The sequence below is a fragment of the Leopardus geoffroyi genome, chromosome A2 (assembly GCF_018350155.1).
Source record: "Leopardus geoffroyi isolate Oge1 chromosome A2, O.geoffroyi_Oge1_pat1.0, whole genome shotgun sequence".
Taxonomy (NCBI): Eukaryota; Metazoa; Chordata; class Mammalia; order Carnivora; family Felidae; genus Leopardus; species Leopardus geoffroyi.
Genome location: NC_059331.1, coordinates 79,151,172 through 79,171,218, shown reverse-complemented (window position 1 = coordinate 79,171,218; position 20,047 = coordinate 79,151,172). Strand labels below are relative to the sequence as shown.

The following is a 20,047-nucleotide window of genomic DNA, read 5'->3' as shown; positions in this document are numbered from 1 at the left end:
GCCTTGGAGCCTAGCATGGGGCCACATGGGGCATGAAAGCACCATATAGGGCAGCACCTGGCCCCAAGGGATGGGCCACATCACTCCCAGTGGGCGGAAGTCTGCCTCACTACTCCAGTAATCTTCGTCCACAAACCACGTTGAGGGCTAGAGGGACGGTGGTTATGGATGCAGTCAAAGGGCCAGGTCTTTCGCAGCCAGTCTGCCTTGAGAAGGGTCTGGTCCCAACTCAGAGCCCTACTCATCAATTCAGGGCAGCAGAAAAAGTCCCACTTCACTACCCTGCCTCCAAGGATGACAAGATGCCTGGGGAGCCTGGGTGGCTCAATTAAGTGTCTGACTTCGGCTCAGGTCGTGACCTCGTGGTTTGTGAATTTGATGAGTTGGAGCCCCACGTCGGGCTCTGCACTGACAGCAAGGAGCCTGCTTGGGATTCTCTCTCCCTCTCTCTCTGTCCCTCCCCTGCTTGCCCTCTCTCTCAAAATAAAAAGAAAAATTTAAAAATTTTAAAAATTAAAAAAGAAAAAGAATCATAAGACATCTGGTTATAGGGCGGCTGAGACTATCGTGGATGTCTATGCTTATGCCCAGCTTTTAGCATCATCTCTGTGTCTCTGCTTTCTTTGCTCTTTCCACTTCTCTTTTGGGCTCTCTGTCAAGACACACGGTGGGTGTAGAATTTTGAGAGGGACTCTGAGCTCACCAGGGCCGGCTGGTTGGCCTCTTGGGTAACCATGCGGTCACAGAAGCAGGTAATCAAAGAACAAACAGTCCTGTGGTGTTTAGTCTCCCCGAGCTACCACCAAAGCCTGTTTGCCTTCTCACATGGCAACAAAGCCAGGAAGGGAAGATGAGTGGCATTTGGAATAAATGTTGGGTCTCGGGCGGGATTCAGCTACTGGGTAATATCCTGGAAGTGCATACAGAAGTGAACTATCCAGTATGCAGGGGGCAGTTTTTCTCCTGGTTCTCCTGGATGCCATGTCAGGTAGGAACTCCATTTTGTCCCTTGTTTAGGCTGCTCTCTGTTTGCATGATACCACTGAGTGATAATGTCCCCGAGGAGGAAATTGCATCTGAGAGGTCTTGCTCAATGGTGGGCTTATTGGCACTGGCGAACGAGATAATGCAATGACGGGGAGCCCAAGGAGGCTGGGCAGGTGCTCTGGGAAGGGGGCGCACCAAAAGAAGCTACAGTCTAGTCTCCAGTCTAGACTAAAGTCTAGTCTCTGTGCAGACTTCATTTTCTCCCCTTGGTAACTGGCCTGTGCCTGTCCTTCCAGGGTGTAAGGTTGGAAGAATGGTTTTCACTACACAGCTTTGTGCGTATGTCAAGTCAGTCTTTGTGGAGACTCTGGCCTTTCTCTGGAGTCTTGTGGGGGCAACTTGAAGTTGGCAGATCATCCTATGGGAAAACTGAGGTATCAAGGGGCCATTGTCTTAGTCTTGAGCAAAGACAATGTCTTCGGATGAAGCACCAAGGATTGAACCTACTGCTTCTTGTAGTCCCTCTTCCTTATTCAAGAGCTTCAAGAATCCCGGGTGATCTCTTTAATGTTGTCAGCTTGGATTATGGAAATTGAGCTTTTTAAATTAAATCTTATTTTTGAATAGGTAGTATATGCAGAATGTGTGGAATTCAATCATGTGAAATTTGCAGATTAATTTAGGGATAATTTACATATTTGATGAGTTATGCAGGAACACACCGAGAGGAGTGGCAAATGCTTAGTAAATGGTAGTGCTTATTACGTATGACGTGAGCCTTCCTGTTCAACTATTCTAGACACTTGTTTAAGTCTTTGTTTTCCTCCAGATTATTTTAAGATTTCCTTCACAGGGATCTTGCACATTCTGATTATGATTGTGTTTCCTTCTAGTTCTTTCTTTTCCTTCTCCTTTTTCTGCATTTGTGGAAGGAATCTTATCTTCCCTTGTATGTTTTAACTGATTGTTGTACAATGGATCGAACCCTACTAATGACGTACCTCATTATTTGTAATGGTTTTCCAGGTGACTCTCATGCATTTTCTAGGTTTTGAAAATAATCAACATTTATATTCTTCCTTGCCTATCTTTCTATTTTGTACTTATTTCTTTTATCTAATTACCAGGCCCGTACCTTCAGGCTGTTGTTAAACAATGATAAGTGGGGCGCTTGGGTGGTTCAGTCAGTTAAGTGTCTGACTCTTGATTTCAGCTCAGGTCACGATCTCATGAAACTGGACACCACATCAGGCCCTGCACCGACAGCTCGGGGCCTGCTTGGGATTCTCTCTCTCTCTCTCTCTCTCTCTCCCTCTTTCTCTGCCCTTCCCTGCTTGTGCTCTCTCTCTCTCTCTCTCTCAAAATAAATAAATAAACTTAAAAAAAATGTGTACATTCTTGTCTTATTCCCCATTAAGGATGATGTTAACTTTCGGTGTGAAACAGAAATGTTTTACATATTAAGGAGATAACTTTTATTCTTTTTTCAGGTATTTATTTCTAAATCAAAATAGTTTTAAATCAAATGCTTTTTCTAGATTTATAGAAATGACCATTTAACTTTCCCTTTTGGTCTGTTAATAACATAAATAAATGACTGGGTTTCCTCTAATTGAACCCTCTTGAATCTTGGGCTTTTCTACTTGGTAGAGGGACTGTGAGGCTGGGTTTTGAGCAGCTCAGACTCTCACTTGAAGTAAACATTTGAGATTTTCCCAGAAATATAGGCTTCTAGGACCACAATCATTTGAGTTAAGAGGTGACATTGCCATTGAGGAAAGAGTGAATTTAGTAAGAACCCAATGTCTCATAGTGGATATGATCATTTGGAACCTTATTATTGGACGTGTGAAAGGGACAGATCTCAAAGGTTTGCAATAAATACTTGAAATTTCTTATCAAAACCACACTCAACCCCCACCCCCACCCCCATCTCCAAAAGACCATGCACTGTACCACGCTTTTGCTTCCAAAGGGAAAATCTTGGTTTTTGGAAGGTCTGCTGTGATGCAGACTATTTCTCTCTCACCTTCTTTTGTGAGTCTGAGAACCCGATTCTTATCCTCCCTCTCAAACACTAGAGTCACATTGAGGGGGGGGGGGTGCAGCCACACTGGCACCTGCTTTCAGGGTGTTGGAAGCAGGCATCACCATAATAATCTCAAACAATATCCTCTTTCCTCTCATTTGGTCTAACTTCTCTGCATCCTCTAACACCCAAGTCAAGCTCCACCTCCTCCAGAGAGCCCACCTGGATTGCCCCAACTCCTGGTGGGTACTCTTCCCACTGTACCGTGGAGCTCCTCTTGCCCACACATGGGATGTATGCCAAGGTTTGAACACAGTGCCCCACACGAAATGAGTGCTTAACAAAAGGTAGTATGAGTTATTCTAGAATTCATCCGTTATGTGTCTGTCGTGTTTCCTCAAGGGGAATGTCAGCCCTGCAATAACAGGTTTTGTATCTCTTACTGCTCTGTGGTCCCCGCATGTCACATACATATATAAGGGATCCAATAAATATTTGTTGTTTTCGTGGATCATCATCCCTTTCTGGGTCTTCCCCCCACCCCCAAACACACACGCATTTACTGATACCTTCCCCCACAACACAGAAATTTAGATCAGATGCCTGCTTGTACTGTCATTTAAATTAGCTTCTGTCCTTCCCACCCCCTGTTAAGATGAGAGAAATCAAACAGTTTCTCTTCAGGATGCTACAGATGTTACAGTGTTGCACTCCCACGACATCTTACAGAGGAAAGCCCCACGAGAACATAAAGCAGATAAACCTCCCAAGCACGCCAGTGGAAAAGAGTTGAGATGAAACAGTCTTCGGGTTCTATCAGTACCAAAAGACCACGCGCCATTCCTGAAGCTGGAGGACTTAGCAAGGGTTCCTCTGTGTATTCAAATCCACTGCCTGCTGAAAGTTGTCTACATTTTGAGAAAGTTCTTCGAGGGAAGTAACATTTGTGTTACTCTCTTGCGGATTAAAAATTCCAGGGTGTTAAATGAAAGAAGGTTTCCTTGGTAGCTGGAAGATCCACATGAACGTGAAAAAGGTACCAGTGCCATTGACTTGAGTCTTCTCCGCAGAGCACCAGGCATGAGGCTAGCTCATGTCTCTCTAGGAAGACCCCCCCAGGCTGGCCATTGCTCCTGATCTTGTGCTAGGCAGTTCTGGGAAGTCAAAAAGAGGACTAAGGCTCACTATCTCAGGCTCCTTGAGGAACCGGGTGCAACCTTTCATTATTAATGCTCTCATCATTTCAAAAGGCAGGAACATGGAACCCATCCCCTGAAAGTCTTCCCGTTGGCTGATCAATCTGATATATGGGAACCAACAAACATTGTAAAAGACTTCTACTCTTCTGTAACATCACTTTCCTGTGTAGAGTCAACCTCAGGGGAACAAAAGGTGTTCCTCCTCTCGGCACTCCCCCTACCTCCTTCCCATGGCAATCTGGTTGTCTTCCTCTCTCAAGTTCAAGAACTTAGTCTCTGGAATCCATCTGTATTTCCACCCCCATGGAATTGGGAAGAGGTTTGCCAGAAACCAGCCCTTCTCGGGCCAGCACCAGAGGGTTGCTCTGAGACACATACATCTTTCTCCTGCTACTTATGGCCCAGTGTAATTTCCAGAATCGCGAGTAGAGTCACCATCTTTTCTTCTGTGTCTTACTCAGGGCTCCCCGCTATTATTAGCCTTGCTTGGCATGTATCAGCTCCCCAAAGAAGACAGGTGAGAATCTCACCTAGGGAGGTATACATCTTGGAAATTAAAGGCACAGGAAGACATTGCATATACTGAAACAATATTCTATAATGCTTGATGGTTTGGCGAGTATATGCGTTTTCAGTGTATGGTATCTTTGCTGTGAGAGTGAAATCTCGTAGGCCTGGAATTAGCCTGAGTTGCTTCACTGAAGTTCCTGCACAGAACTGACCTCTGCTCAAGGCAAGAAGCACACTGATTAACGGTGCCGCTCCCACGGGTCCTGGGAGTTTCCGAATTATTTGTACGGTCCTGCAAGCATTGTTTACTGACAACAGTGAGATTGATGATTTGCACCTGGTTTGGAAGGCCCTGTTGTGGAAGCTGGTTATGTAACAAGATGGTGCCTACATGACCAACAGAATAGAAAAATGTCCAGTGGAGACTTTATTTGGGGTTCCCAGGTTGTGAGGTATCATTAGATACGTCAGTGGTCTCTGATCTGAGCAAGTGCATTCTGTTATGACCCTTAGGGAAAACAGGATGAAAAAAGCTGGTGCCTGGCCTCTCTGATCCTCAAGACATGAGGCCACCTTTAGTCCTGGTGCAGATATTCACTTAATGTTGTTGCTATACTGCCTCCTTTTTCTGTAATCAACTGTAGATTTGCAAGCGTTTTCTCTCGGGTTCTGTGAGTCTTGTTTAGCAATTGAACTCTGTTTAATGGCTACCATTAGAGCAGCACCATAGCTCTGAGAGATAGAAGCGGACAGAGGGCCCCAGAGAAGTTAAGGGACCAGCCCAAGGTCACACGTTAATAGTGGCAAAGCTCAAACTTGAAGCAAGAGCTCCGATTCCAAATCTCATTCTTTTTTCACAACACTCCTTGATCTCTCTCCCTACCATTTTGATTAGCTAGTGGAGAGAAAGAAAAGGTACTTACTGAGTGACGGTCTCAGGCAAGGACTGCCCTGTATTGAAATCACACTGTGAGAGCAGCTGTGTTCCTGGAGGGAGAAGATGGCATCACCCACGCTTCCTGAACCACACGGTGACTTTGGTGTCGGAGGCCCAGGGTGGCCAGCGTCTTCCCCCACAACTGAGGCTGCAGAGGCCTTAATTATTCCAACACGGCTTCCAGGAGGAGGCCTTGTTGGTCCATATCTGGCAAGGCAGCGCTTTCCCTCATTTCGAAGCAAGTGAGCACATCATCCATCCAGATCCCAACCCCAAGCAAGATGTTTCAGTGGGCTCGGTGACTGATAATAAATCTTCTGCGTGTTCTTTCTTTTTCAAAGTGTACGCTTCAAGCAATTCTAATTTGATCCTTAATTAAGATGCATGTGTAAGTCAAATTCCATTAAAGCCTCTTTCTTGCTCAGACCGCCAGAGAAAGTTTGGAAGACCAGCTTCAGAAGGCAAGCGCGTGGTGTCTTAGGGAGAGCCTTTCCCTGGCTTCTAACCTTCCCTCTGTCCTTCCCCCTTCAAAATGTCTCCCTCACTACCTTGTAAAATATGACCATTCACGGAGGAGTATGAAAGCTCTACAAATAGGAGGGGTGTGCAGCTGTGCAAAGAGACTTGTGCTTGGAGTCAGGTGCCTGGGATTGGAAGGCTGGTTCTTTCATGGAATTAGTTTCCAGAACCCAGGGCTTATCAAAGTTAAAATGAACATAACAAGATCAGTGGAAACACTCTCTGCAAAGCAAACTAAATGATATCAGTGGGAGATATTTGAAAATCATGGCTTGACCGGCCTTCTCAGTTCATCAAAGGAGTTGTGCCAAGGTTGGTGGCCATGGTAAGCTGCCTGTTCAGGGCGAGGCTGTGGAAAGCCCCAAGTGGCACCTAGCAAGCCTCTCACACCCTGAGCCCATGTCAAGCTAATACCCCAGCACGATTCCTTACGCTGTTCCCCCAAACAGCCTCTTACAGATTGCATCACCACATCTAACATCTGGGTGGAGGGGCCAATTTCTTACCAGGTCCCAGCACCATCAGGATGCATGGTGCCTTACGTGCATGGTCACCCGACAGGCACGTGACAGACGGTCTGTAGTTGGTATGTACCATCTGTCATCTAGAAGATCCAGAGGCAGTGATCCAGGCCTGCCACAGCCCCCTACTGAGTGCAATCACAGATGTGCAGAATGGTGATGGTAATACCTACATGGCAGGATTGTGTTTAGAACAGCTGAGATCAGGCAGGAAAGCCTACACAATGCCTGATGAGTAGGAGCTTAGAAAAAGCAAGTGGTTACTTGTTTTCAGTCTATTCATTTGGGCACACCCTAACTGCAGGCTGCTCTGGAGAAAAACTGAGGGAGTTCTAGCTTTGCTCAAATACGAGCAGAAGCTTCCTTCCTCTTGACTGGAGAGGCCCAGGTTACTGGGGTGAGTGGGAAGGAGCAGGCGAAGGTGGGGGTGGGGTCCCTTGAAATTGGCAACCTTTCATTTTACTTATTAGGAGTACCCTTGTCTTGCTGAACAGAGGAAACACTGGTGAACAGCTGGGGACGGGGAGGGGGGCCCTGGTGATTTTCCACTGTGGGAAAAGAGAGCAAGAGGGAATTATGCCTAAAATAACTTAAGCACCAAAGCAATTGATTAATTTGCTCATTTAAAAAAACTATTTTTGGGGGCGCCTGGGTGGCTCAGTCCGTTAAGCGTCCGACTTCAGCTCAGGTCATGATCTTGCGGTTCATGAGTTCAAGCCCCGCGTCAGGCATCTGTGCTGATGGCTCAGAGCCTGGAGCCTGTTTCAGATTCTGTGTCTCCCTCTCTCTCTGACCCTCCCCCATTCATACTCTGTCTCTCTCTGTCTTAAAAATAAATAAACGTTAAAAAAAATTAAAAAAAAAATAAAAAAACTATTTTTGGGAACTCTTTGCCTCTAAATATTCCAAGCTTACTATTTTGCTCTCCATTTTTAAGAGGAGGGGAGGGGCAGAGAGAGAGAGAGAGAGAGAGAGAGAGAGAATCTCAAGTAGGCTCCATGACCTGACCCTGACCCCTGACCCCTGGGGTCATGACCTGAGCCTAAATCAAGAGTCGGGACGCTCAAGGAACTGAGCCACTTAGGTACCCCTTGCTCCGAATTTTTATTACAAGAATGCTATAATATTAAAGTCATTTTGACAGATTAAAAAAAAAATCTATCCATATCCATGTTACCCTAAACCTCAGCTGTTTTTTCTGAGCCCTTGCACAGTCCTTGTCCATAAAACTGGCTAATCCTGCAATCAAAAATAACTTGTGTACAATGTATTTTAGCCTCTAAACTAAGATGATTTTAGATTTATTTTTTAATTTTTTTAATGTTTATTTATTTTTGAGAGAGAGAGAGAGACACACAGTGTGAGTGCGGAAGAAAGAGAGAGGGAGACACAGAATCCGAAGCAGGCTCCAGGCTCTGAGCTGTCAGCACAGAGTCTGACGCGGGGCTCGAACTCACAAACCGTGAGATCATGACCTGAGCCAAAGTCGGACACTTAACCGACTGAGCCGCCCAGGCGCCCCAATGATTTTAGATTTATGAAAGCTTGTATCAGTATGTTTATATTTCCATTTTTCCTACATTTGCATCTACTTCTCTGAAGCCCCACCCCCAATTTTGAAATAAAAACATTCTCTTACAAAAGCCAGCATTTTTCCACGGCTGGTTTGTTTCTAGAAGTTGTACACCTTTTGGTAGGACTGATCCTCTTACTGCCCCCTGTACTTCCTCCCAGAATTCCAGGTGGTTCGTCTCCCAGGGCTAAAGGTGGCCACCATCAGGAAGCTGGCTAACAAGTAGGGCTTCAGCATAAAGTTTGGTTCTGTTACTTGTTATTATTCAGCTCAGTTTCCTCATCTGTAAAATGGTGACATTAATGCCTATGCGAGACGATTGTTTCGGGGAGTAAATGAGAGAAAGGATTTTACCTTATGCACTTATTTGGCAACTGGAGAAGTATAGTGAGCTTCTAGAGCTGTCACAGTAAACTACCACACAGTGGATGGCTTAGAACAACAGGAACTGAAATGCCGATAGTTCAGGAGGTCAGAGGTCTGAGGTCAAGGTGGGGACAGGGTTGGTTCCTTCTAGAAACTCTGAAGAAGATCTGTTCCATGTGTGCTTCCTAGCTTTTGGTGCTTGCTTGCTTCTCCTTGGCTTGTAGATGCATTAGTTCAATTCCTGCCTCTAGCATAACATGCTTTTCTTCCTCCTGTGTCTCTGTGTTCTGTCCTCTTCTTATAAGGACATCATTTGGTGGGTCAGGGCCCTCCCTAATCTGGAATGATCTCCTCTTAACCAGTTAATCTGCAAAGACTCTATTTCCAAATCAGGTACATCCTGAGGTTCTGAGTGAACGTGGGTTTTTTTGGGGGCAGGACAATTTTCACCCCCCCCCCCACACACACACCCTGAGCATCACCATGGAAGCATGAAACAGCAGGAGCTGCTGGTCTCCTCTATATTGGCAAGATCTTGCAGAGTATCGAAGAGACCTAAGAACGTCCCAGGATTTTCCTGGAAGAAGCATACTTTCTCTTAAATTGTCAAAGTCCCTGTCTGACGTGCAGTCCAAGGCAATGCACCCGCCTTCACTGAGTCTCATGTTTTCTTGTCTGTGAAATGGGAGTTAATGTATCAATCAAGATGTACTCATTGACCCTCTCTGCATGATGCCCCCAGCATCCAGCAATGACAAACAATTGTCCTGGAGATTACTTACAGATGTAAGGAGATCTAACATGATTTTGGGGCTTGCCAATCATGATCGCCCCATTTTTGATGACCTCTGAATCAAACACTGACACAGACGAGGCAAATAAACTCTTGTAAACTACCTGAGTCATGATGGGACTAGGTCCTTCAAGTGAATGTCCGTCTCCAAAGGCATCATGTTTCTGTTTCTCTAGCCCTTCACAAAGAAAAGAGAAGGGGTGCGGGGAGACAAGAGAAACGTGGCAGCTTTATTTACAGAATGACAAAAGCAGATTTCATGGTTGTTTTGTGGTGGTTTTCTTGGCTCCCAGAAGATCTCAGATTTCCATTTCCAGTCCTGGCAAGAGTGACCAGGCTCCATCGTTGCCCCGAGCTACGAGTTGAAACCATAGAGCGAGCTGTTAAGTCCTTTTTCCCAGCACAAGGCTTTATGTTCATGTTGTTTTGCATCCTTCTTAAACCCACAGGGAGAGAAGCGCTACGCCTAATCCATTTGCCTGCTACAAGCAACGTGGCTGAGAATTCTCCACCTGAGACTTCAGTGCACAAGTTTTCTGTGAATTTATCAGCATCGTTGGCACCTGTGACCCCGGGGTTTCCCCTGATCATCAACTCAAGCCCCCTCACTGATGCCTTCAAAGTGAACTGGCTGTCAGGCACCGACTTTGAGGCAAGCACATCTCACTCCCAGGGGGAGTTGTCCACAAAGAGGGGTCCTGAAGCTGAGGGTGGATGGGATTCCAGATCAGTGATCATTTCCTCCTCTTTCCCTGGTTCAATCTCTCCTCTAGTAAGATTCACAAGGGCTGTTTGGGGCACCGTAAAGCCCTCTGTGCTAGATGCCCCAGAGCACTTGGGACCTTCTTTCTTCACTCAATCCAGTGCAGTGACCAAATGCCCAATTTATTACAAATAAAAGTCTTGTTTCTTATTGCCAACCACCCTTACATGATATCAGGCGTTAGAAGTGTACTGACAGTAACTAAATTCTTTGGGTGGCATAATTTGGGTATTCGTCTCCTCAAAAGCCAGGCGCTGATGAACTTGTGTCCGATGATGCTGCTTTTCTCGGATTCTGTGATTTTTCAGAAGGAAATCTATGAGGAGACTTATTTAATATGGAAGAACACACCCTTCATAGAAATCCAAGTCTAAATGGGCAGCTGTGCTGTGTGACTGTTTCCTCGTGGATAATTTAGACTCAGTAATTCACATTCAAGAGCCATGACTTGAGGGCCAGAGCGCAGGAACACGGTATTCTCAGCACCCCATTCAGGAGGTCTTCACCTCAGTATCCAGTGTACATTCCCGGGCCCCAGATGCTGGTTCTGTGACTCACCTGCCCTGTCTACCTGGCCCTTGACATCTGGCTCATCTTCCACAGCTGCTGTTCATCTGTTCCTATAAGCCCTGCCAATTGCTTGCACTTATACAGCATGCGGTATTGGCTGGACACTGTGGAACCTGTTCTACATGTGTTTACTCTTGTAATCTTCCAACAACCCAATGATTTTATTTATATTACTAGCCCTTTTTACAGATGCAGGAAACCAAAGCAAAATTTAACAGAGATATGAGATACCTTGCCCTGGGTTGCACAGCTCTCAGGTGGCTGAGCCGAAGCTAGAACCCAGGTAGCCTGACTTCATATCTCTGACTAGTCTTATAAACAGCTTCATTGAGATATAATGTGTACATCATAGAAGTCACCCATTTAAAATGTACAATTCAGGGGGCACCTGGGTGGCTTAGTGGGTTAAGTGTCTGACTTCGGCTCAGGTTATGATTTCATGGTTCGTGAGATCAAGCCCCGCATTGGGCTCTGTGCTGACAGCTTGGAGCCTGGAGCCTGCTTTGGATTCTGTGTCTCCCTCTCTCTCTGCCCCTTCCCCGCTCTGTCTGTCTCTCAAAAATAAATGTTTAAAAAAATAAAAATAAAAAATAAAATGTACAATTCGGTGGTTTTTAGCGTTTCACAGACCACCACCACAATCTAATTTCAGAACATCCCATCACACCCAATTGAACCCCTAGTCTATCGGCAGTCACTTCCCTTTTCCTATTTCCCCCAGTCGCTGGCACCCACTAATCTCCTTTCTGTCTTAACGGATTTGCCTATTCTGGACATTGTCTCTGAATAGATTTGCATTGTACGTGGTCTTTAATGACCGCCCAGTTTCCCTGAAGCAAAAAAGTTTCATGGGTCACCCATGTTGTATCGTGTGTCAGTACTTCATTCCTTTTTGTGACTGAATCGTATTCTACCATCTGGACAGACCACATTTTGCCCATCTGTTCATCAACTGACAGACATCTGGGTTGTTCCCACTAAGAGCTCCCTCCCTTAGCCTCGATAGTCTACTGCCTTTAATGATGATGGTGACCGTGCTGCTTCAGATATGCATCCTGATCTCTTGATGTTACTACTGACACTGACATTATCACTGTTTAAAGTGCTTTATTGCTGGGGCACTTGGGTGACTCAGTTGGTTGAGCATCCAACTCTTAATTTCAGCTCAGGGCATGATCTGAGGGTGGTGGGATCGAGCCCTGCATTGGGCTCTCTGCTGAGTGTGGAGCCTTAAATCCCCCCTGCTTGCATTCTCTCTTAAAAAAAAATCAAACAAATAAAAGTAAAATGCTTTATTCCAGTTCAGAACTAAGATCATAAAGACATGGCAAGTTTAACTGAATTGTCTGAGATCACGTAGCCATTAAAGATGAAATAAGCACTTAACTCAGGTCACCTGACCACCAATCTTAGGCTTTTTTTCTTACATTGCCATGTACATTGTTGCTGTTTTGGCAAGCCCCCAAATCAGGTGGAAATACCCACCTTTTCCATGTTTGATGGGATTCACACAGAGCTATCAGTCAAGGAAGAATTCCATCCTATTCCTGAACTCTAGAAATGGCAATTTTATTAGCACCTCAACTGATGTGGGCTCCAGTGTTCAGGCGACTGTCCCAGCCCTGGTGCCCTCCTGGACTCTGTGCCAGCACTAGGACCGGCCACGCATTCATAAGTCCTGAAGCTATTCTTAAGAATTGGTTGCTTCTCCCCAGAAACCACCCAATGGCATCAACTATCCTCTCCAAAAAGATCTTATTCTCGGGGTGCCTGGGTGGCTCAGTCAGTTAAGCGTCTGACTCTTGACTTTGGCTCAGGTCATGATCTCATGGTTCATGAGATCCAGCCCTGTGTTGGGCTCTGTGCTGACAGTGTGGAGCCTGCTTGGGATTCTCTTCCTCCCCATCTCTCTGCCTTTCCCCCATGCATGCTCTCTTTCTCTCAAAATAAATAAACATTAAAAAAAAAATCCTTTTCTCCTACCCCAAATGTTCATAAGAGCTACCACCACAGTAGAACCTGACTCCTCCTTGGGCTGACTGGACAGTCTGCAGGAGAAGTCCAATGGTGAGGTTTTTGGGTCTCTGGTCCAGAGGTCTGGTTACCGTTGGCCTTGGGACTTCATTGTACAGGGCTTTCGGAGGGTGACCTCTGAATCACGCCAGAGCTCAGGCCTCTCTACTTTCAAACACAGCTGCTGAGACTTCTGGGGACAGGGGGCAGGCAAGGAGGATTTGTGACCATGATCTAATGATAACAACTCATGTGTATGGTGCATTTATCATATACCAGGAATCCCCCTAAATTTTTTGTGAATTCATTGATGTAATACTCACAATAGGACCATGAGTGCTGTACTACCATTATTTGCATGTTAGAGGTGGGGCACGGAGGCATGGAGAGGCCGAGCAGTGTGCCCAGGTTCACTTAGCTAGTTGGTGGCCAACTTGAGACTTGGGATCTGGCAAGCTGGCCCAAGAACCCTAGCTCGCAGTCCCTACTCTGCGCTGGCCCACTATTGCCCAGCAAGAGAGATGTCAGAGCCCCATTTGGCCACATGTGGCCAATTGTTAGTCATGGAGTTTTTTCCCATAACAGCAGCAAGAAGGATAACTCTGAGAGGCGCCTGGGTGGCTCAGTTAGTTAGAGTCTGACTTCGGCTCAAGTCATCATCTCACGGTTCATGAGTTCGAGCTCCACGCTGGGATCTGTGCTGACGGCTCAGAGCCTGGAGCCTGCTTTGGATTCTGTGTCTCCCTCTCTCTCTACCCTTTCCCCACTTGTTCTCTCTCTCTGTCTCTCTCTCACCTCTCTCTCAAAAATAAATAAACATTAAAAAGAAGAAGAAGAAGGATAGTTCTGAGAAGCCGGGCAGGCATGCAAGCATTGCTCTGAGGTCGTGTGGATGCCTGCACCTGCCCCTCTTTCTCTCTCAGCCAGACTCTCCTATTTCCTCACCCACTGTCACCAGCAAATTTGTTGAGCTTTGACCAGAATGACCTCAGACTTAACATACCTGAGACCAAACATTGTCTTTCATCCTAACTCGGCAGCCAGATTGCCTGCAACCAAATGGAGGCTCCACTGCTCCCAGCAATGACCTTTGGAGCACCTTTCCCTCCCTGGCCTAGTCTCCTTACCCGTGAAACACGGGGAACCTTCACCAACCTGCGGTTGTTGCCACGACTTAATAAGCTACTCGGCAAAATGGCTTGGCAAGAGCCCGGCACGTAAACACTTAATAAATGCTGGTAGCGACAGCAAAAACAACTCCCCCATTTGTGTTGGTAGCAACCCAGTTCCTCTGACTCCAAAATGTAGTATTTTGGACTCTTTCTTTGACTGTATTTTTTCCTTCCTCTGGGGAATCAGAGCTAGTTCCCAAGGACACGGAGCTGTCAGTAGGTAATATTGTGGTAAAGGATCTGCTCAAGCTTGGGGTTCAGGAGAGGCCTCCGGGCTTAGCAGGAAGCTCGGGTCTAAATCAAGGAAACAGAACGGGTCATGACAGAGGGAGCTGCTCTGGGGGACAAATGCTCACTGCACGATTTCTGGCTCTCATTTGCTGGGTGCTTGCTCAGTGCTAAAAAGTGATCTAAGTGTTCCGTGGCTTCACTCATTTCATCCTTACAACAACCCTCTAAAGTAGATGCTCGGGGCGCCTGGGTGGCGCAGTCGGTTAAGCGTCCGACTTCAGCAAGGTCACGATCTCGCGGTTCGTGAGTTCCAGCCCCTCGTCGTGCTCTGGGCTGATGGCTCAGAGCCTGGAGCCTGTTTCCGATTCTGTGTCTCCCTCTCTCTCTGCCCCTCCCCCGTTCATGCTCTGTCTCTCTCTGTCCCAAAAAAAAATAAATAAACGTTGAAAAAAAAAATAAAAAATAAAGTAGATGCTCTTATTGTTCCCATTTTACAGATGGGGAAATGGAGGCACAGATGGGTTAAGGAATGGGAAGGCTGGGCTTTAAAGCCAGTCAGCCTGGTTCCAGAGTCTATGCTCTGGACGCCTCGCTTATGCTGCCTCTCTCCTTACAGGCGTCAGACGCAGAGACAGGTCATCTCCACATACGTGGGCTCCAGGCTGACCCCTGCTCACAGTAGTGACAAGACTACATCTTTGTCTCTCTCAGCCCTCCTCCACACTTTCTCCCTCCACTGCACGTACTCATTCCCATCTGTGGCTGTCTTCACTCAACCAGCCCAGATCTGCAGCCCAGATCTTGCAAAGTCAAACATGAAACCCATAGCCGCCTCCATGAAGCCTTCCCTGGCTAAACACGGCTCACAATGAACTCTGCCCCCTATTCTTTGTTATAATATCCTGTCTTATACCTCACCTGTTTAACTAGGGTGAGGATTATTTACCTACTTATAATCATGTGGAAGCAAAATCAGGGAAAGGTACAGGACTTCCCCAAGGTCACACCAAAGTTCAGCCATGAAAGTGAGATTGGAACTAAGTGCTCTCATCACGACAGGATACTGAATGCCTGCCTGGCCCCATTCGTATTAACAACCAAAAGCTTCCATTAGGATAATTAAGACATTTATGAAATGTCTGAAAGGACTCTGGGCACTCCGTGGTCTGAGCTGGTGGCAGGAGTGTGCATGTAGACATGAGAGGTCACCAGCTGGCCTCCAGTTAGCCTCAGCAGAACCCTCCCATCATGGACTTCCCGGGTTCCTGCTGATGATTCTGGTGATGTCTCTCTATCCCTGGTTCTTGGTATCCCTCCCACATTTCCAAAACACAATTCAGAGGACAAGTTTCCAATAGTGGAAGGATGTGTGGAAATGTACAAAAACACTAACAGGGTGTTGATGTAAGTATATATTGTTCCTTATTTCTGCAGATGTATTCTTCCCTTGTTTACTCTTGGACATGGCCTTGGGAAAGTTAGCATGGCGTGCTACGCCAAGATGCAACTTAACAGCAATCACAGGAAAGTACAGTGTCAGAAAACCTAACTACATTCAGAGTAGACTTGCCTAGGCGCCAACCCCAAGTAGTGACAGGCAGGGTTTTAACTCCTGGCTTTCCATCTCCAGTGGATGGAACCAGGATGTCACCTAAATATTTTTCTTTCCCAGGAAAAGTGGCATCACATGCAGGAGCCCCTTTAGTGGAGTGTCATGGGGCTTCTGTTGGACGGACTAAGGAAAAACAACCCCTTCCTTTGACAATGAGGGAAAGGATGCTGGTTGTTTCCTTCCTAGTAACATCCCTTTGCAAAATGCATGCATACCAAACACATCTTCTTCCACAGGGTTACTAAGAATTCTGCATTTGCTTTTAGGTTGTCACCAGTGGGAAGGAACAACTAGACTTTGAAATGGAACCAAACATATTTGAGTTGCAGATTTATGTTAAGGATGACGTTGGTGTCACTGACCTACAGATCCTGACCGTCCAGGTAACAGATGTGAACGAGCCGCCTGAGTTTCAAGGCAACTTGGCAAAAGGTAAGATACACTGGGGTGTGTGGTATGGCCAGACGGTGGCACAGGGGAGGACCCTGGGGGGGCTGAGCAAAGCAGACAAGTAAGTAAACAAGCAGCTGTTTCCCTGGAAAAGGCATCTGCTTAATGAGCAGGGAATAAATGAAATGTCCTCCAGCACAGGACTTCCAATAATGATGCCCAACGATTTACAAAGCCCCTCACCTCTGTCGCTTCTCTTGGGAATCTCTCAGACCTGGGGAGGAAACTGAGGCTCTGGGACCTCGAGTGGATCATTCTGGAGGAAGCTGGGATGAGCCCATCAGAGATTCATCACCGTGTGCTGCGGTCACTGACTCACTTGTTAATTCTCCCCATGGAGGCCTGGAGGGCAGTGTGTGACTGGGCTCTGCTGCAGAGCAGGGACAATATAAAGGACTGGAGCATAGGGTAACTTCCTGCATAATCTTGCCCATGCTCATGGCTTTGAATGCCATCCATACTGACAACCTCCATTTTAGTCCAGTCTTCTCCTCTGAACCCCTGACTCAAACATCTAGCCATCTTACCCGATATCTCCATCTGCCATGTCTAGTAGGCATCTGGGATACTGTGAGGTGACTTTTGGAATGTCCCCAGGTCACCCAAACCTAAGTAGGTTGGCCAGTGGAGCCAACCATGTGATTAGAAGGTTGCAACTCTGACTCCCATCCTCCACTTTGTCCCCACCTCTGTGGAGGGAAGGGGGGTGGAGACAGCTCAATCACCAATGGCCAATGATGTAATTAGCCATGCCTTTGTAATCAAGCCTCCATAAAACCACAAAAGGGTGGGGTTGGCAAAGCTTCCAGGTTGGTGAACAAACTCTCTCTTCCTGGAGAGCGGTGTACCCAGAGAGCATAGACGCTCTGTGCCCCTTTCCCCATATCATACCCTATGCATCTCTTATATCTATCTGTTCTTGAGTTATAGCCTTTTGCAATAAGCCAGTAATCTAGTAAGTAAAATATTTCCGAGTCATGTGATCCCCTTTAGCAAATTCACCAAACCCCAAGAGGGGATGGTGGGAAACTCAGACTTACAGCTTGTGGGTCAGAAGCACAGATGACAACCTGAACTGGAAATTGACATCTGAAGTGGCGGGGGGGGGGGGGGGGGGGGGTGGGGTGGACATGTCTCGTGGGACTGAGTTCTTGGCCTGTGGAAGCTGAATGCTGTCTCTGGGTAGATAGTATCAGAATTGAGTCGAATTGTAGAACTGCCAGCTAGTGTCAGAGGATTGCTTGGTGGTATACAAAATCTGCCCCACGTTGGAATCGGTGTCATAACGTGACATTTCCAACTTGACATGCCCCCAAACCAAACCCTCAGCTCCCACTCCACTCCCGACCCCCCCACCCCCCAAAATCTGCTTCTCCTGTCTTTCCCCTCTTAGCTAATGGCACCTCCAGCATTCCAGTTGCTTGGGCCAAAACTTCAAAGTCAGCCATGACTCCTCTCTCCTTCATACCCAACATCAAAACCATTGGGAAATCTCACCCCTTCCAAGTCCCCGCAGTCTGACCGCTGCCTGGCATCCCCGTCACTACCACCACAGCACAAGGCACCGGTCAAGTGTCACCACACATGACTGCATGGCTTATTGCAGTGGCCGGCTGACTGGTCTCCCTGCTCTGCCCTAGCCCCTGCCAATCTGTTCTCCGCATAGCAGCCAGAAGGATCTTGGGAAATATCGGTTAAATCAAGGCACCCCTCTGCTTAAAACCCTACAGGAACTTCTCATCTCCCTTAAAACGAGAGCCAGAGACTCCTTAAGGCAATCCAAACTGGCAAGACTGCTCCAGCCTCCACCATGTCCTCTCCCACGCATTTCCTGCTATGGCAGTCCCGGCCTCCTCAGCGGACTGTCAGTGCCCCAGGCACCACCTGTCAGAGTCAGCGTCTGCATTTACTCTTTGCCCTCCCCCATATTTATGGCGGCACCTCATTTCTTTAAGAATCTTGACTCAAGTGTCCGCGACCCTTCCACAACCACTCCATTTCACGTTGGAACCCAACCCACAACACGCCATTCCCTGATTTTCCCCGTGACATCGCTCTGTAACATTCACATATTTTGCTCATTTCCTTTGTCTGGATCTTCCCACTATAATGGAAGCCCAGTGAGAGCAGGGCTTTGGGTTTGGGGAACCGCTGCCTTCCCAATGCGTAGATGGATCCGTGTCTGGTGCAGTAGTGAGAACTCAGTAAATACTGACTTGAATGGAAGCACGAGCAGTGACGAAGGTGAATGGGAGCTGGAGCTCCTATGGAAGGTGGACTGGGTTTGAATTTTTATGCCCTCACCTCCTTCCTAGCTGAGACAGCCCCATCACTTCCCGGAGCCCATTCCCTCATTTGTAAAGTAGAGATAATTACAATACGTCCTTACAGAGTGTTATGAAGATAAGGGAGAAAACATAAGTCCTCACCACGATACCTCCAAAGAGCGAGTGGATGTGCACGTTCTCAGCCCTCTCTCAGAAGGACGGGTTCTCAGAGAGAGAGATATACTCCTAGGCAAGGCTGGCGGGGCCAAGGGGCTGTTCCCCCTGGCTGCGAGAACTCTGAAGTAGATGAAACCAATTTTGGGTCCCCTCCCTGAGCCTCTGCAGCCCTCTCCCTCCCTTATTCCTTCTGCACATCATTCATTTCAGCTGACATGCTAAGTTCACTTCCGGAGGTGACCTTGGTTAGGTTTCAGAGGAATTTGCACGTGAGAGTGGATCAGCAACCAGCCTCTTGCAGGAGGCTCCTCCCCAAGGTCACCTCTCAGCAAAGGAAAGGTGGGGAGAGGTGCTGCCAGCTTGGCCACCGAGCGCGTTATAAATTCTCATAAGCGGTCCGCTCACGCCCGCCGGCCGGTGGGCTTACTCACCGCCTCCGTCACCACGTCCGCCTTTCCCACGATGCGGGTGCATTCGGTTCCCTTCGGCCATGTACGGCTGTCCCGGTTTCGTAATTCCTCATTTGCTTTGTCTAATAAAATGTGTCTTCTTCCACTCTGGACGCCAATATAGGTCTAGACCTGTACATAGTGGAAGGAGCAAATCCTGGATTCATTTATCAGGTGGAGGCCTTCGATCCAGAAGACACAAACCGAAGCATACCCCTCAGTGTAAGTCTCCTTGTTAAACAAGAAGGGCTTCTCCAAGCTGCCTTTGACCCAGGAGCCTGGAGCCTCCGCCTGCGGTGGGGGGCCGTTGGGGCAGTGATATGGGAGGACTGTGCTGTCCATAGCATAGAGTACAGGGGGTGTTGGAATGGGTGAGGGAGCTCTGGATACCCCGGATAAGATTCATGGCCCTGTGTGATCTTAGACGAGTTCTTAACCTCTCTGAGCTTCCATTTCTTCCTCTATAAAAATGGAAGAACAATAGCACCTTCCACAGCTGGGGGACTGTAAGTATTAAATCATGCACATAAAGCCACTTAGCACAAGTGCCTGGCATATTAAAACTGCTCAGTATTTTTAAATTCTAAGTTAATACAAATCCAGCCATATTCTTTAAACATTTTTTTTAATGTTTATTTATTTTTGAGAGAGACAGAGTGTGAGGGGCAGAGACAGAGAGGGAGACACAGAATCCGAAGCAGGCTCCAGGCTCTGAGCTGTCAGCACAGAGCCCAATGCGGGGCTTGAACCCATGAACGGTGAGATCATGACCTGAGCCAAACTCGGATACCCAACCGACTGAGCCACCCAGGCACTCCAGCCCCCCCAGCTATATTCTTTTAAAAGTAAGTGGAAAATGTGTATCCCAAAGGCCGGCATTAACACTTGTTTTCAAGAGATGAGGTCAAG

The 20,047-nt window shown here is 47.1% G+C and overlaps 1 protein-coding gene across 2 annotated transcripts in view; it reads left to right on the top strand.

Annotated features, from left to right (window-relative positions):
• The first annotated feature begins 851 nt into the window (after nucleotides 1-851).
• CDHR3 (cadherin related family member 3) overlaps nucleotides 852-20,047 on the top strand; it is a 65,346-nt gene continuing 46,150 nt past the window's right edge. For both annotated transcript variants that reach the window (XM_045494476.1, XM_045494475.1), the window contains exons 1-4: nucleotides 852-988; nucleotides 9,884-10,086; nucleotides 16,062-16,227; nucleotides 19,263-19,360. In XM_045494476.1, coding sequence (XP_045350432.1) covers nucleotides 943-988; nucleotides 9,884-10,086; nucleotides 16,062-16,227; nucleotides 19,263-19,360 — 513 coding nt within the window. In that variant the 5' untranslated portion in view covers nucleotides 852-942. The remainder of the gene's footprint in view (nucleotides 989-9,883; nucleotides 10,087-16,061; nucleotides 16,228-19,262; nucleotides 19,361-20,047) is intronic.